This window comes from Sarcophilus harrisii, chromosome 5 (assembly GCF_902635505.1).
Source record: "Sarcophilus harrisii chromosome 5, mSarHar1.11, whole genome shotgun sequence".
NCBI classification, from domain to species: Eukaryota; Metazoa; Chordata; class Mammalia; order Dasyuromorphia; family Dasyuridae; genus Sarcophilus; species Sarcophilus harrisii.
The window spans coordinates 62,065,509-62,080,566 of NC_045430.1; the positions used below are offsets into that span (position 1 = coordinate 62,065,509).

A 15,058-nucleotide genomic window follows, 5' to 3' on the forward strand; every position below is an offset into this window, starting at 1 on the left:
AAGCTTAGGGAAAGAATGTTGAAACATTGCTACTATTTTTTAAGCTGGACTGTTCTTATTCCTCCGTGTCTCTTAACTCCGTCCGGCCTTCGCCTCCAACAGTGCTCTCCGCCAGAGACCTGTACTGTTCTGCCCTTGCTCTCCTCTCTTGTCGGGGCACCCAATGAGAACTGCAGGTGGGGCTCTTGCTAGGATTCCACAGAATGAGAGAACCCAGGAAACTCAAAGGGACTCCGGGCGCCAGTCTTTGCTCGCGCCGATGCTTTCTGCACCGGGAGATGTCCCGAAAGTCTGCTTTAAGGCAGGCTGTTTTGGAACAAGGGTTGGGGTACTCTGAACCAGTAATTCCTGTAACTGAGAAGAGTCACTTGGGGGTAGGGAAGGACTGTATGCAAGTTAGATGAAAAGGCGAGGGAGGGGGGTTGTTTCTGGCCGAGGTGCATCTGACCCAGAGGCAGCTCCCAAGGAGGCAGGTGCGGAAGTGCACGGTCTTGTAGCCTGTCTTGCAGTCTAGAGGAGGGGTCTGTGGGAGGGGTACTCCCGGAGTCTGGAAGTGGGGGGTCGAAAAGGAGGCAGTCGGGGGCTGGGCATGGACTGGCTGGGGGTGGAGAGGAGGCGTGTGGGAGGCGGGGCGGAGGCGGCTGGAGCCCCCGGGATCCTCCGGCCCAGCTCGGGCCCCCAGCACTCCGCGCCCGTCGCGCGCTGCTGCCACCTTCCCTGCAGCCACCAAAGGGACCCGAGTCGCCGTTCGATCGCCCGGAGCCACGGAGAATGGCACTGAGCCCCACGGGTCTCAGGGAACTCGGCGGCTGGGACTAGTTGCGATCCCGACCCCTTTCCTTCGCCTCGCCTAGCTTCAGAGCCCGGAGCCCGCCCTCCCTCACGCCCCCTCCTCCTCTCTAAGCGGGCCGACTTCAGGGGTCCCACCGGGGCAGGGTCTCGTCCCTCTGGACGACGGAAAAGAGCGCGGGCTTTGCCTGTTTAACTTCCCCCTCCCCATCTCGAACAGACACACTCGAGGGTCGGGGGTCACCAGCCCCCTGCCGCAGCAAACCGAGGCACGGGAGGCTACAGAGAGATCTTGGGGGTGCCGAAGAGAACGCCCGGAGCTGGCTTCCTCGGAGCGGGCGCGATCTTCCACGCTTGCTTTCCAGACTTCTCCCCCAGCTCCCCGGTTTCGGATGAGGAGTTCGGAGCCGCGGGAGGCAGACCCGGCGGAGCAGTGAGCTGAAGGAGTTCGGGTGAAGGGGTGTTGTGCTTCAACTCGGCGGTCCCCTTCCTGGCCCAGCTGGGGCAGTGAGTGGGGTATCTTCTGCCTGCCGCTGCCGCCTGCTTCAGAGGGGGTGGGGACAGAGATCCCCCACCCCCTTCACCCCCTACTGCCACCCGGGCTGGAGGAAGGAGTCTTTCCGAGGGGGGGGAGGGGAACCTTGCGAGTCTCAGAGGACAGAGCAGGACATGCAGGTAAGAGAGCTCGGCTGGGCTTCCAGCTTTGGGAAAGAGAGGGTGGAGATTGCTTCAGAAACACCTTCCCTCGTGTTCTGGAGAGGGCATGAAGGAAAAACAGCAGGATTCCTTCCTTTGCTAAACTTACCCAAACTGCTGCTTTTAAAAAAGCTTCTGCCTCTCTGCGCCGCCGCCGCCGCCCCCACCTCTTTCCACTCCAACCCCAATTCAGTTAGGGGGTAGGTTAGGGTGGGGGAGGTTCCTTCCAGCATAAGTCCAGATCATTTTTGCTCTTTTCGTAGCGTTAGAATACAGGGCTGTCTTTCTCTAAGGACGTGGTAATGGGAAAGGGGGAAAGTGAGCAGAACTCTAGCGGCTCTGTGAGCTCGGGAGTTCTTTATAAGTGAGACTTTGTCGTACGAACCAGTGGGCCCTGGTCTGCGGGCCAGTTAAACCCCAAACTCCATCGGGTGGGGGATGATAGGTTTGGGGTGCGGTGGCAATGAGAGCGAGAAAGTCTATCGACTCTGTCTCAGACCCCTCTAAGAAACAAAGCTGGACTGAGCTGCCTGTGTGGGAGAGGAGAAAAGCTCCCTCCCTCTCTCTGGCCCTGCCTGCTGGCTTTATTTAGCTTTGTTGTAATACTGGTGTTCGAGAGCATACTAACTCGTGGAACAGTCAGGTAGGGGATAAGGTTTCCCAGCCAGCTACTAGCCTCCTAAGGACTCCCTCCCACTCGGGTAGCTCTGGAGTTTCACTTGGGGCTCTGTTATGCCCCAGGCTGACCCAACCCTCTTTGGGACTAGCTCCTAGGCGATAACAGGGCTGCTGAAAATGGTCTGGTACCTGGCTGTGTAACCAATTGAAAGAATTGGCTTCATGATCACCATCACTTCCAAATGACTGGAGAAAACGTTAGCGTTAAAGTCTTTCCATCCATCAATCAACCTAGAAGCAATTTTTAAAGGCTATACACCCACAGGGACACACCCTCACACATATATACACACATATGTACACACATAGGCACACACATATACATACATATATAACATACACACACTATATATATTTACACTCACACACATACACACACACACACATATTTGTAAAATTCCAGGCACTATATTATTGGGAATAAAAGATTAAAAAGAAGATAGTCCTGCTGAATCAAGTACCTTACATGAGGATTGGGGAGAGGGGAGAGTCTATATGTACAAGCTACATACATATATACTTGATACAAAGTAACTTTAGAGGAAAGGCATTAGCAAGAACCAGAAAAGACATACTGGCACTTGAGGGATTCTCAGAGACAACTCCAAGAGGAGAAACTTTCAAGTATGGAAGACAGACAGACAGACAATGTAGCAGCAGAATACAGATTTTTCAACAGCTTCTTCAGACTTCCCTAGTCATCTTCTGCTTGTCCATAGCATCATCAAGACAAGGAAGAAGATATATTTGGTGGTGGGGGTGGGTTTCTCGACCCACTAGTTGGCAAACTGAATTCCTGCCCAAACCCAAGGAACCTTGAATATGGGATTCAGGTTTTCTCAATTTACTACTCACTCCCCAACACCTTTATAAAATATGCAGCCTCCATATAGGAAGGGAGTGGGAAATGACCAGGGTTTCTAAGTCATTCATTCTGTAGAGCTTCAGGAGAAATATATCAAGAATTCTATAGTTAAACTGCTAATGCCAAACTTCTTGTATATTCTCATTCTCTTTATCACCGTGGGAGATAACTCCCAGGTAATTATGAATTCCCCTTTTACCAAGAGGCAAGCAGGCATCTGGGAGAGAAATGATTTGTCCAACATCATCCAATGAATCCTAGACCACATTTGCAACTACTTTCAGTTACTACCAATCTGGGCAGAATTTCAACCTGATAACATAGAAGAAAAAGGTTCAGGATCATGTTACCAATCCCACAAACTGCTCCATTCTCCTAGGAATGTGCCTGTTTGACAGAGTTGTGGAGAGATGATCTGTCCTTCCATGCCATGGATGCAGGTGCAAAAAAGACTGGGGACAGCTGTGCACTTTCACATTCCTGGCTAAATACCAACATTTTCACAGTAAGGGCAAAGCCATATTGTGGTCCACCTTTGGCTGGCACTAAACAATATGAATGTCCACCCCTGCCTACACATTTCTCAGCAATGAGTGTCCTATTCTACGTTGGCAAAGGGAGATGCTCACAGCCATCCACACTCACATTTGAAAATAGGCTTGATTTGCTCCTGGAGATTTAATTTAAGAAGGCTAAGATAATATTCACTTGACTATCAGACAAACTTAATACGCCCTCTTCCCCATGCACACATGCTTTCATATATTCAGGATTCCTAGTAGCAAACACCATTGGAGAGGAAAAGATGGTATTCCTCAATTTGAAAATTCCACTCATTCTGCTGTCAGTCTATGGGCAGTTTTGTTGTCATTGTTAGCAAGAGAGAAAAGGGGGATTCTTCTCAAAAAAAAAAAAAAAAAGACAACTCTGAGAAAGACTATAGTTGTTTGCATAATTATTGGAGAGGTGATAATAAAACTAAGAGAGGGGCTCTTAATTATGGTGTCAAATCCAGAAACTCGGAGAAAGAATATGAAGGTCAAATTTATGCCAAGTAGAAGTGCTATGTGATAAGGAAATGCTATTTGCAATTACTAAGGACCACAGTCAGTCTTTTTTCTTCTTCTTTACTTTTTGCTTCTTAAAGAAATTGGGTGTTTGTAAGGGGAAACACTATGGGGGTCTGCTTGCCAATTGAGAGCAAGAGCCAGAGTTGGATGAGCTACCTGGCTGCTTTCCATCTATAGATTTCCTGTATTCCCAGGCTATCATTTCATGTGTGTGTGTGTGTGTGTGTGTGTGTGTGTGTGTGTGTGTGTTTGCCCAGGAATTTGAAACCAGTCTCCTAGTTCATTTGGTGGTTGTAATATTATCTCAAAGTATCTCTTATTGACTTATTGAACAACCCTTTTGGGGACCTTTTCCCCCCTTACTATTTCCAAAATGCAAACGTTAAGGGGACAGTGCCAAATTATTACAAGCCATATGTTACAAAATGAAAAAGGAATGCCCTTCACCTGCAGAATTCATATTCTTTCTGATAATGGCTGATGGAAAAAAAAAAACCAACTGTCATGTATTTTTCACATTTTTACCATTACCATCAACTTTACCTCCTCTTCTCATGGTTCAGAAAGCAGGAACATTATTCTGTACTGTATCTTGTCTCTTTCTCTTTTCTTCTCTTCTTTTCCCTCTCCTTCTCTCTGTCTTTATCTCTCTCCCTTCTCTTTTATTCATTTATTCAGTCATTCACTTATTACTACAGTAATTTCTGTTGCTTTTTAAATTACCCAGTGTCTTATACCTCTGAGTTTGGAGCTACAATATATTAATAGACAGTTATATGGAATTATAATTTTTATCACAGAAATGAAAATCAGTAGAGTGAATCAAAACTTTCCCAGTCCCATATGAGAGTTGTTTTTGTTTTTGTTTTTTGCTTTTAAAATGGGTTTACCTATTCACTGGACTTGGTGACAAAAAACCAAGGCCTCTAGTCCTGTAGTGTAGGGGAAAGAGTCCTGAATTGGGAGTTTAAGGACCTGGTTCCACCAGTTACTAGTCATGTTGCCTTGACAAGTGATTTTGATTTTCTGAGCTTCAACTTAGTCATCCATTAAGGAAAAAAAAAAAGTATTTATTTCACTCTCCTCCCAGGGCCTTGGGAGAATCAAATGAGATGATGTATGTAAAATGCCTGTGAGACAATTTATAGGGCTTCAGGTAAGTGCCAGTTATTTTTTTCCCTTTACCATTTTTGCATTGCTGCTGGGATTGAAGCTAGGAATCCAATATTCAGAGTTCTGGAGCTGTGATATCTTTCTGGTATCTAGATATAGATATTTGGTCTTCATAGGACCTCGAGTTGAAAAAAGACAACCCTCTCTCTCCCAAACAAAATAAAAACAACCAAGATCTAGCTATATGATATTCCCTCTGTGGGGAGAGGTTGTAATAAGGTGGAATAAGGTGCTCCTCTTTTGTGTAGCATCTCGACATAGTGTTTATTCTTTTCCCTTCATCTTTAGTTTCTCTTGATTTCTGCAAACTAGATTTTGCGTTCTGGACAGGACACCTACAGAACAATTGAGGATAAGTACAATGATGAAAATGAAAAAAATGTTGGATCATAATACCCCCAACTGGAAGGAATCTCAGAGTTTATCTAATCCAACCTGTTGATTAGGATTTCTTCTGTAATAATCCTGACAAATGATTATCTAAGTTTTCTTTAAAGATTTCTTAGAAATAAGGAGCCCATCACCTCTTGAAGCAGCTTTTAGCCTTTGGAGGAAGTTTTAATTGTTAGGATTTTTTTTTTCTTCACTGGATTATAAATTTAGAACTAGAAAAGGACCTTTAAAAGGTCATCTAGTCCAACCCCTTCATTTTATAGATGAGGAAACTGAGCCCTGAAGAGAAGTGACTTGCTTAAGACACAGAGAGAATTCAAACCAAGGCCCTTAACTTACATCCAATATTTTCCTTCTATTGCAACACCTTGTCTCTCTATGGAGCAAAAGTTTACCTTGATGTGACTTTCATTTCTACTTCTGCCTTCTGTGGCCAAGTAGACTAAAACCATTTCCTCTTCCATTTCACACCTTCAAACACTTCACATGATCTTGGAATTGGAATGGACCTAAGAGGTCACTGAGTGCAACCTCTTTCTGACAAGAATCCCCTTTACTGTGCCTAGCAAATGGTTAGTGAACTTTTTTGTGAAGACTTTCAATAAAAGGGAATCCATTACGACTCCCCCTTCCCAAGATAGCCTATTAATTTTTGGATACCTATAATTAAGTTTTTCCTTACATCAAACTCAGATTTTTTTTTATTTTTACCTTCTTTTTCCTGGGGAAAATCAGCATGTATCTATTCCTTCATGAAGATCTTCCCCCTGTCCCAAGAATTCTCATCCCCAAGAAAAGTATCTGTATTTCATTCATCTGATTTTTATTCCATAAAAAGCATGAACTCACTTTCCTAAAATCTCCTCCTTGTTTTCTTCTGAAAACTCTCCAGCTTATCAATGTCCTTCCTACAATGTGGGACTATTACCTCCCAGATTTTAGACACAGTCCTTCTCTTAACAAGGCCCATGATTGAATTTATCTGTCATATATATATCATGGAATGTCACACTTTTGACTTGTCTGAGTCCACTAATGTAAATCACTTTGCCCACTGTAGAAAGCAATGAATTGGCAGGATCTCTGAAAACTGACATAATTTGGTACAAATCCAAACATTTTTCTTCACAGTGGAGCTCTATTGGAAGTGCTTCTGAAATCTCAGGCACCGGTTCACATTGGTAATTCCTCTGCTCTGAACTAAGCTTTTTCAGCTCTGAACTGCCTATGTTGACCTGACTAAATTTAAACTTTCTACACCCACCTCCTCCATCCCCGTTTGACCCACTCACTCATGGCTTAACCACTAGGCTAGCTGCTTCTGCATCACTTCCTGATTTCATGGCCACTGTGGTTTGCAGTTTGGTTTTACTGTGATGCCTGAGTCTTTTCCTAAACTTTCTAAAGATGATATTTTTCCTCCTTAATCTTCTCCTCCCCAGTGACTCCCTTCTTAACTCCTCTTCCTCCTGAGTGATTTATACTGTAGAAAAAGCCTGATTATTTGTATTATATGTATGAAAATTTGGGGTTCTTCAGGGTCAGGTTTTCCTAGTCCTCTTCTCTGATAATGCTAAATATAATGAAGTGAGGGTCAAAAGACTCCACAGCAGTTCAGGCTACCAATTAAAGTGGAAGTCATTGATGCTTCAGATATCTTTACCAAATAGAGCTCTATAGACCAAACCAGATAGAAAGACTACCTCTTCTGGAAAAAAAACACATGCAATCTTGAAAGGGACAGTAGTGTTGTTCTTTTCTTTCTATTCTTGGGTTTTTAATACCCCAGGAGACATTTAACCTGCTAATTTGGTACATTCCATAGTTTATTCCACTAAATCGTTCTCTAATAGTTTTTTGCTTTGGGGATATTGTTTTGGGAGAGTTTTGGATGGGAAGTCAGTCAGTAGATCTAGGAGATTTTGCCTCTCCTATCCCCAGGGATAATATCCTTCATTTCTATGTGATTCCTTGGAAACCACCTTGTGAGTTAGGCAGTGAGAACGCTATTATCCCCAGTGACAGTAGGAACAAACAGGCTCTCGGAGAAATGACTTGCTTGTGGTAACATGGCACTTCCTATTATACCACACTCTTTTCTTACTGGTTGTGTGACCGTAAGCAAGTCACTCCCTGCCTCCAAGCCTCATGTAAAAAATGACAGGGTTGTACTACATTATCTCTTATGTGGTTTCCACCTAAAATTTTGAGTGATTCTAAATATTACACACACACACACACACACACACACACACACACACCCTTTCTGATATTGAAACCTTAAAAGAGATGAGAGATATGGATCCAAGCAAATAAATGGGCAAGAAAAGGAAGATTCTCCTCCACTCCCCTATAACACATACCACCACCACCACCTTCCTCAGAGTTAGAGCTCATTCCTCCTCCATGCTTTCACAGAGTTACTGTTTCTCAAATCTGGTTCTTCCAGGCCGTGGTCTGTGGTTGAGCTCCAGAGGCTCAGCTCTGACTCTCTGGTCTGGTCTGGGGGCCCCTGTGGTTAGTTAGCATCCTGAGGTTTGTGACGAAGCTCTGTCTATAACTGTGGGTGACCTCCTGGTTGGTGCCTGCCTTCTTTCCTTCTGTGAGGGACCCAGTTTTGGTTCTCGGTCTGGTTTATAACCCTTGCTTTGCTGCAGCTTCTGAGAGATGGAGTGGTCCTAACTTCTGAAAGGGAATCTACATTATAGGTTCTTCTTGCCTAACTCAAAAGGGTAAGAGTTGATTTACTGAATGCTCTTGAAAGAACAATAGGATTTGATGAGAGCTAAAGGGAACTGTTTTTTTTTTTAATTAACAAGTTCACTTTTAGTGTCTGTCATCTACCTCTCCCCCTCCACCAAATAATTTTATAGTTATGTACTCATTCTTAGTTATGAGATTTAATCAGAGTCAACCTGAGGGGAAGATGGAATATGATAGTATAGTCTCTCAGATAAAAATCTGATAATTTATGCTCACCCAAACACCCGTCTTTGTCTGGGAATCTGCTGGATGATGAGAAGCAAGACCTCAAGCTTAAACCAATGCACTTGTGCAACCATATTTATGCCTCAAGAAACAATTCAAGGATCTGAATCTCAACAATTTTGGTGCTGTGTTATCACTGAATAGTGATAGCGCGGAACCTCATGTCTTTCTTGAATCTTCTTTTCCCTTTTAAACTTGACTGGATTTAGTAAGAAGAAAGGTGAAGGTACAAATGAGGCCAGTGCACTCATACCTTTCTTCCTGTTTTAAAATTCTGGCTTTCTAGCCCTCTGTTCTTGAAAAAACTTACCTTGCTCTTTAGAAGAAAGGAATAAGATCGTCTCCCTCCTCAGGTGATCTTCTCAGGTGAGAACTTCACACACTGATTGAAAAAACTCTCTTGGGAGATATTTGGGCAGTGAGTGTTCAGAGACTGTTTTGATTTCAGATCTATGGGCTTAAATCATTGATTCAAAGTTCACAGGCAATGTATACATAAAAGGCAATATAGTATAATATACTATAGTATAGTTCCAGCATCTGCACTGGAATCAGAGAACTAGGGTCCAAATCCTATACTAGTTATATGATCTTGAACAAACCATTCATTAACCTCTACAGGTTTCAATGTTCATCAGTAAAATGAGGGCATTGGGCTAGCTATCTTCTAAGCTTCCACTCAGTGCCTAGATCTATAGATCTGTGGTATTACGCTCCTGACCATGATATAAATGAAAGACAAACTGAAATGTAGGCGTCTGGAACTCCTCTTTGGCAGTGTGTTAATGCCTATAATCAATGGTTTAGAACTCACTCTAGGTTCACCTGGCTGGACTAAATCTTTGAAGCTTCTTAACAAATTACTGTGGCTGGGGCCAATTTAGAATTTCTCTTGGGAACATCAGAATCTAGCTCTGGTCTCAGTTTGCACCAAAAGAAGAGTGGCCCCAATGCACTCATCCAAGTTGACAAAACAACATATAAAGGACATGTTTTATTTAACCCAGCAAAAATAACAAAAAACAAAAACATAAGGAGTTTTACCAAGAAGCAATCAAGAAATTTTTGTCCTCTACTGGGCTAACTTTCCACAGGGACAGAGATGAGTCCATGTGACTTTCTTCTAGATCTTAGATCTTTTTTTCCTGGTGTATTCTTTTGGATGCACAGGTCTTCTTCTTGGAACCCAGTCCATCCTAACTCTCTATCTCCCTTCTTGTTGGGTAGTTCTCTATTTTCGATTGGTGAAACTGTTTACTATTTTGCTATCTGTGATCTTTTCTTTGTGGGGGTGACTGGGAGTATCTTCTTCCTGCTGGTTTCTATCTTCTTTTAAAAGCTAAATCCTAGTATGAGAAATGACCAGCAGGAGGATTTCAGAGAAACCTGAAAGACTTACACGAACTGGTGCATATTGAAATAAGTAGAACCAGGAGATCATTGTACACAGTAACAGTAATATTGCACAATGAAGAAGTGTGAATGACTTAGCTATTCTCAGCAATACAATGGTTAAGGACAGTCCCAAAAAATTCATGCTGAAACATGCTGCCTCCAGAGAAAGAACCGATACTGTCTACAGATTGAAGCATCCTATTTTTTACTTTCTTTCCTACATAATTGCACATGTATAACTATATTGGATTGCTTATCATCTCAGGAAGGAGAGAGGAATTCAAGGAAGGAATTCAAAATGTTTTTTAAAATAAAATATTATTTAAAAAAATTAAAGGTAAGCCCTTGGATCTGCTCAGGTATGGGAACTTTATCTTTAATATTAGAATGATAGTTACAAGTACTTAGAAGAAGGCAACTTTATATCTTATCCAGGGAATTTGACTCCTGGAGTTAGAGCTTAAATGATTTCTCTGGAGCATATTTAGCTTTATCTACTAGATATGTTCAGAAAATGTGGAACTTATATATTTAAGTGATGTGTGAAGGATAGAGTATCGGACTGGAGTTCAGGAAGACCCAAGTTTAAATCTGATTTCAGATACTTTCCCCTCATCTTCACTGCCTCAGTTTTTTCATATGCAAAATGGGGATAATAATAGCACCTATCTCATAGATTTAGTATGAGAATCAAATGAAATTACATATCTAAAATGTTTATAAATCTTAAAGTACTATATAATTAGTACTTCATAATTAATTAGTAATTATTATTATATAACAGATTAGCTATAAAATGTTCTTAACTTCTTGAATAAAAAATGTTATGTAAAAGTGAATCCAGTGCTCCACTCTTTTAGTGATCTCAAAGTGAAGTCGAAATGCTAAAATCAGTTTCTCTTCACAAAGAGACTAGAGATCCTTACTTTGGCCCAATAACGCTGCCAAACAGTGACTCATAGTAAGTGGGGATTTTAGCTATTTCTTAGCATGTAGTATTCTTGTGGAATTTAGCTTTTTTCTCTGGTAAGAATAGCTTACTTTGCCATATATGTATGTATGTGTACTATACACATATATGTATGTGCACACACATATATTTGTATATATATATATATATCGATGTATATGTATGTGTATATGTGTGTGTGTGTGCGCGCATGTGTATGTATAAAATATGTGTCCCCAAAGTATATGTCATTCATCTCCCCCCCTCCTTTTCATCTTCTTCTATTTAGGGCAACATTACCAGAGAGTAAGTACATATATGCAGGATCAATTATCCATCATATTGGACTTGATATTGGTACCAATCTCTCTCTCTCTCTCTCTCTCTCTCTCTCTCTCTCTCTCTCTCTCTCTCTCCCCCCCTCTCTTCCTCTCTCCGCCCCTTTCTCCCTGTCTCCCTCTCCCTCACACCTTCTTTCTCTCTCTTTCTCCTCTTCCTTCTTTTCTCTCTTTCCTCCTCTCTGTCTCCCTTCCTCTCCCTATTTCTTTTCTTTCTCTCTTTCTCTGTCTCTTCCTCTCTCTGTCCCCCTCCTATATGTCCTTCTTTTTCTCTCTCCTTTCCCCCTCCCTGTCTCTGTCTGTCTCTGACTCTGTGTATCTCTGCCATCATCTCCCTTTCTCCCTCCCTCCCTTTATGCCTGTCTGTGAACTCATGTCCATCATGTTTGTCCTCTGATGAGGCAAGAAGAACTCTCTGGACACAGTCACTGGGATGGTTCTCTCTTCTTATCTCATGAGCTCTAGCTCTGTTAGCCTATTGCTTTCAACCATGCCTAAAGAAGTGTATCTTAAGAGTGATTCTTCTGCTGGTCTTGCTAATATAGTAACCTTGTTTTATTGTATTTTATGGTAGCCTTATTTTAATTCACCATGACAGTTTATTTAGTCTCATATAGCTCTTTTTTTCTTTCCCATTGTCATGACCTTAGTGGATGCTCTTTTTACAGTCTGCCCAATATGTTAGGATCTATAAATTTTACATAGAAAAGACCTGAGAGATCAGAGAATCATAGGCTTTAGAGTTGGAAGATATTTTAGATGTTATCAGTTTGTTCTCATTTTATAGATGAGGAAACAGATCTAGAGAAATTAAGTGACGCACTCTCTCTCCATATATGTATGTGTGTATATAATTATATATACATATATAAATACATAATATGTATAAATACACATACATACACACATGTGTATATAGTCATATATAGAGAGAATGGCAGAGATAGGATTCAAAACCTTGCTCTTATTTTGTAGTTTAAGTCATTTCAGTCATGTCAAACTGTTCATGATTCCATTTAGGGTTTTCATGGCAAAGACACTGGAGTAATTTGCCATTTCCTTCTTTTGCTCATTTTACAGATGAGGATAAACTTAGGGTTAAATGACTTATTCAGGGTCATACAGCCAGTTAAGTGTCTGAGGCTTCATTTGAACTCAGGATGATAAATCTTCCTGACTCCAGGCCTGGCTCTCTACATACTGTGCCACCTAGCTGTACCCCTCTTGTTCTTATGTTAATTCTAAATTCAGCACTTCCTGCCTTTCTCTCCCAACTCCTACATTTGCAATAGTCTCCTATTTCACTTTCTGTATCTAGTTGGTCTTGCCCTGAAATCCATTTTATAAATTAATCTCTCTAAAGTCACATTTTGATTGTGAATTAAAACCTTTAGTGGTATATATAATAAAGTACTGCAGAAATTCCTCAGTCTGGCACTCACAATTTGGTTTCCAATGCCTTTCTGGACTTTCCATTGCATACTAGGTATATCCTATTATCCAACCATGCTGGCCCATATGTTGTTCCTTGAATATATTTCAACTTTTATCACTTCTTTCCCTCTAGTTACTCTCTACCTTTGACCTACAATGTTTCTTTTTCCCTTTCTCAAATCTTTTTGATAACCTATCTTTCAAGAACAAGTTCAAGTGCTACCTTTTCCATGAAGTCACTTTTCTTTTTTCCCCATGAAACATGACCTTGTTTATTATGATGATGATTTTTCAAGAGAAAGAAAAAGCTATTTGTATAGCTTTTGGAATAGAATTGGAAATTGGAATTTTATAGAATTGGAATTTTAGAAAAAAAAAATCTCCATATCTTCATGAATCTTAGAAATAAGCAGAAAAGAACCAGCTATGATTAGACGGGAATGCTTTTCATGAAATAAGATGGGGAATAAATTCAATATTGTCAGCATACTTTCCAAAAATGTCATTTTCCACTTTCAAAAAAGGAGAAAATCTTTTCAGTTTTTACAGATAGGTAGTGGAGAACTTTTATTATTATTCATAAATGCTTGCACAAAAAAAGAAGGCAATATAAATTCTCATAGGGTGGGATCTATTTGGAAAACCAATTACCTCCAAATTGCTACAAATTTTCATGAATATGGAAAGAGGATAAATCAGGAATGCTCTCCAAATGAATTACAGCAATATAATATTTAAGAACTCTGGGAACCCTGTCAATAACAAGTATTCCATGAAAACTTGAAGGGGCAAAGAGCCAAGGTTCTGTTGAGGACCATTCTACTGTATGTACACTCTGTGTTTTCCATATGTGATAATGATGGTGTCTTACAGAAGGTCTTTTTTTAAAATTTCTTCACTCTTGTGTTTGAACTTCAAAGTTTCTTTGCAGCTCTGGTCTTTTCATGAGGAATGCTGAGAAGTTCTTCGTTTTATTAAAGATTCATGTTTTTCACTTATAGGATTATACTCAGTTTTACTTCTTGGTCTTAAGCTACATCTTTTGCTTTCTAGAATATTGTATTCCAAGTTTACTGCTTCTTTATGGTGGTGGCTGCTAAATTTTGTGTGATACCGATTGTGGTTCCTTAGTACTTGGATTCTTTCTGGCTTCTTGCAGTATTTTTTCTTGATCTGAAAGCTCTGGATTTTGGCTGTGATATATATTCTTTGGAGTTTTCATTTTAAAGTTTATCTCAAGGTTTTAAAGACAGATTCTTTCTATTTTTACTTTGCCTTCAGATTCTAAAAGAACTGAGCCATTTTCTTTTTAACATTTCTTGAAATAGGATATCTAGGCTCTTTTTTTTAAGTTTATAATCGAAGAGTACACTGATTTCCTCTTTGTTCCTTTTTTTGCTATTAGATACCTGATATCTTCTATGTTTTTTTCAGTCTTTTGTCTTTGTTTCAACATTTCTTGTTGGCTCATGAAATCATTGGCTTCAATTTTATCTTTTCCAATTTTAATGTAGTTGGTTGTAAAGTTTTGTACATCTTTTGCCAAGCTCATTTCTCTTTTCAATTCTTTCTCCCATAGTTTTCATTTCTTTTCTAGTTTCTCCCCCCTCAGGCATTCTCACTTTATTCATAAAAAACATTTTAAACTCTTTAAAAAAAACCCCTAAGAATTCTAGTTGCCTCAGTTATTTCTCTGTAGGCTGGGTTAGATGCTGGAAGTGAGACCTGGCTCTGAGCTTGTGATCTGTGCCACACCACTTCAGTTGCTTCTTCTGAACTTTTCCCTTTCTTGTTATAAAGACCAGGGCCTCCTGGAAAAGGCAATGCTACCTATCAGTGTCAGGTGTGTATAGGCGCTTTTCTCCCTTCTCTCTGAATCTGTGGTCTAGGATTGTGTAGTGAGCAAAAAAGCTGCCATGTAGACACTTCTTTCCAATGGAATGTTTCTGTATGGGTCTGGGAATGCTCCAGTCTGAGTCGGGGACCTCTTTTTATGTCAATGTTCTGGTACTATAATGTTCTACCCCATTTGCTCCTTCTCCAATCTTGTCCCCAGTGTTTGTAGACCTCCCTGTCTATCTCCCAGTATTGTCCTGGGCAGACAAAGATCTCACTATAAACTTTTTCCATATTTCTTCATCAGGTTTCAGTGTGGTACATTTTGTAAATCTGTTTGGAAGAGTTGTAGATGACTTCTACTCTGCCAGCCATCTTGATTCTGTGTCTGCAGTATCTTTCTTATGGCACTTATCAAATATTTTCTTATATTGTAGTTCAATTCAATTGTCAA

The 15,058-nt window shown here is 40.9% G+C and overlaps 1 protein-coding gene across 1 annotated transcript in view; it reads left to right on the forward strand.

The window, feature by feature from the left end:
- The first annotated feature begins 684 nt into the window (after positions 1-684).
- WNT5B (Wnt family member 5B) overlaps positions 685-15,058 on the forward strand; it is a 137,700-nt gene continuing 123,326 nt past the window's right edge. The window contains exon 1 of the mRNA XM_023504645.2: positions 685-1,464. Within this exon, the coding sequence (XP_023360413.2) occupies positions 1,459-1,464 (6 nt within the window). The 5' untranslated portion in view covers positions 685-1,458. The remainder of the gene's footprint in view (positions 1,465-15,058) is intronic.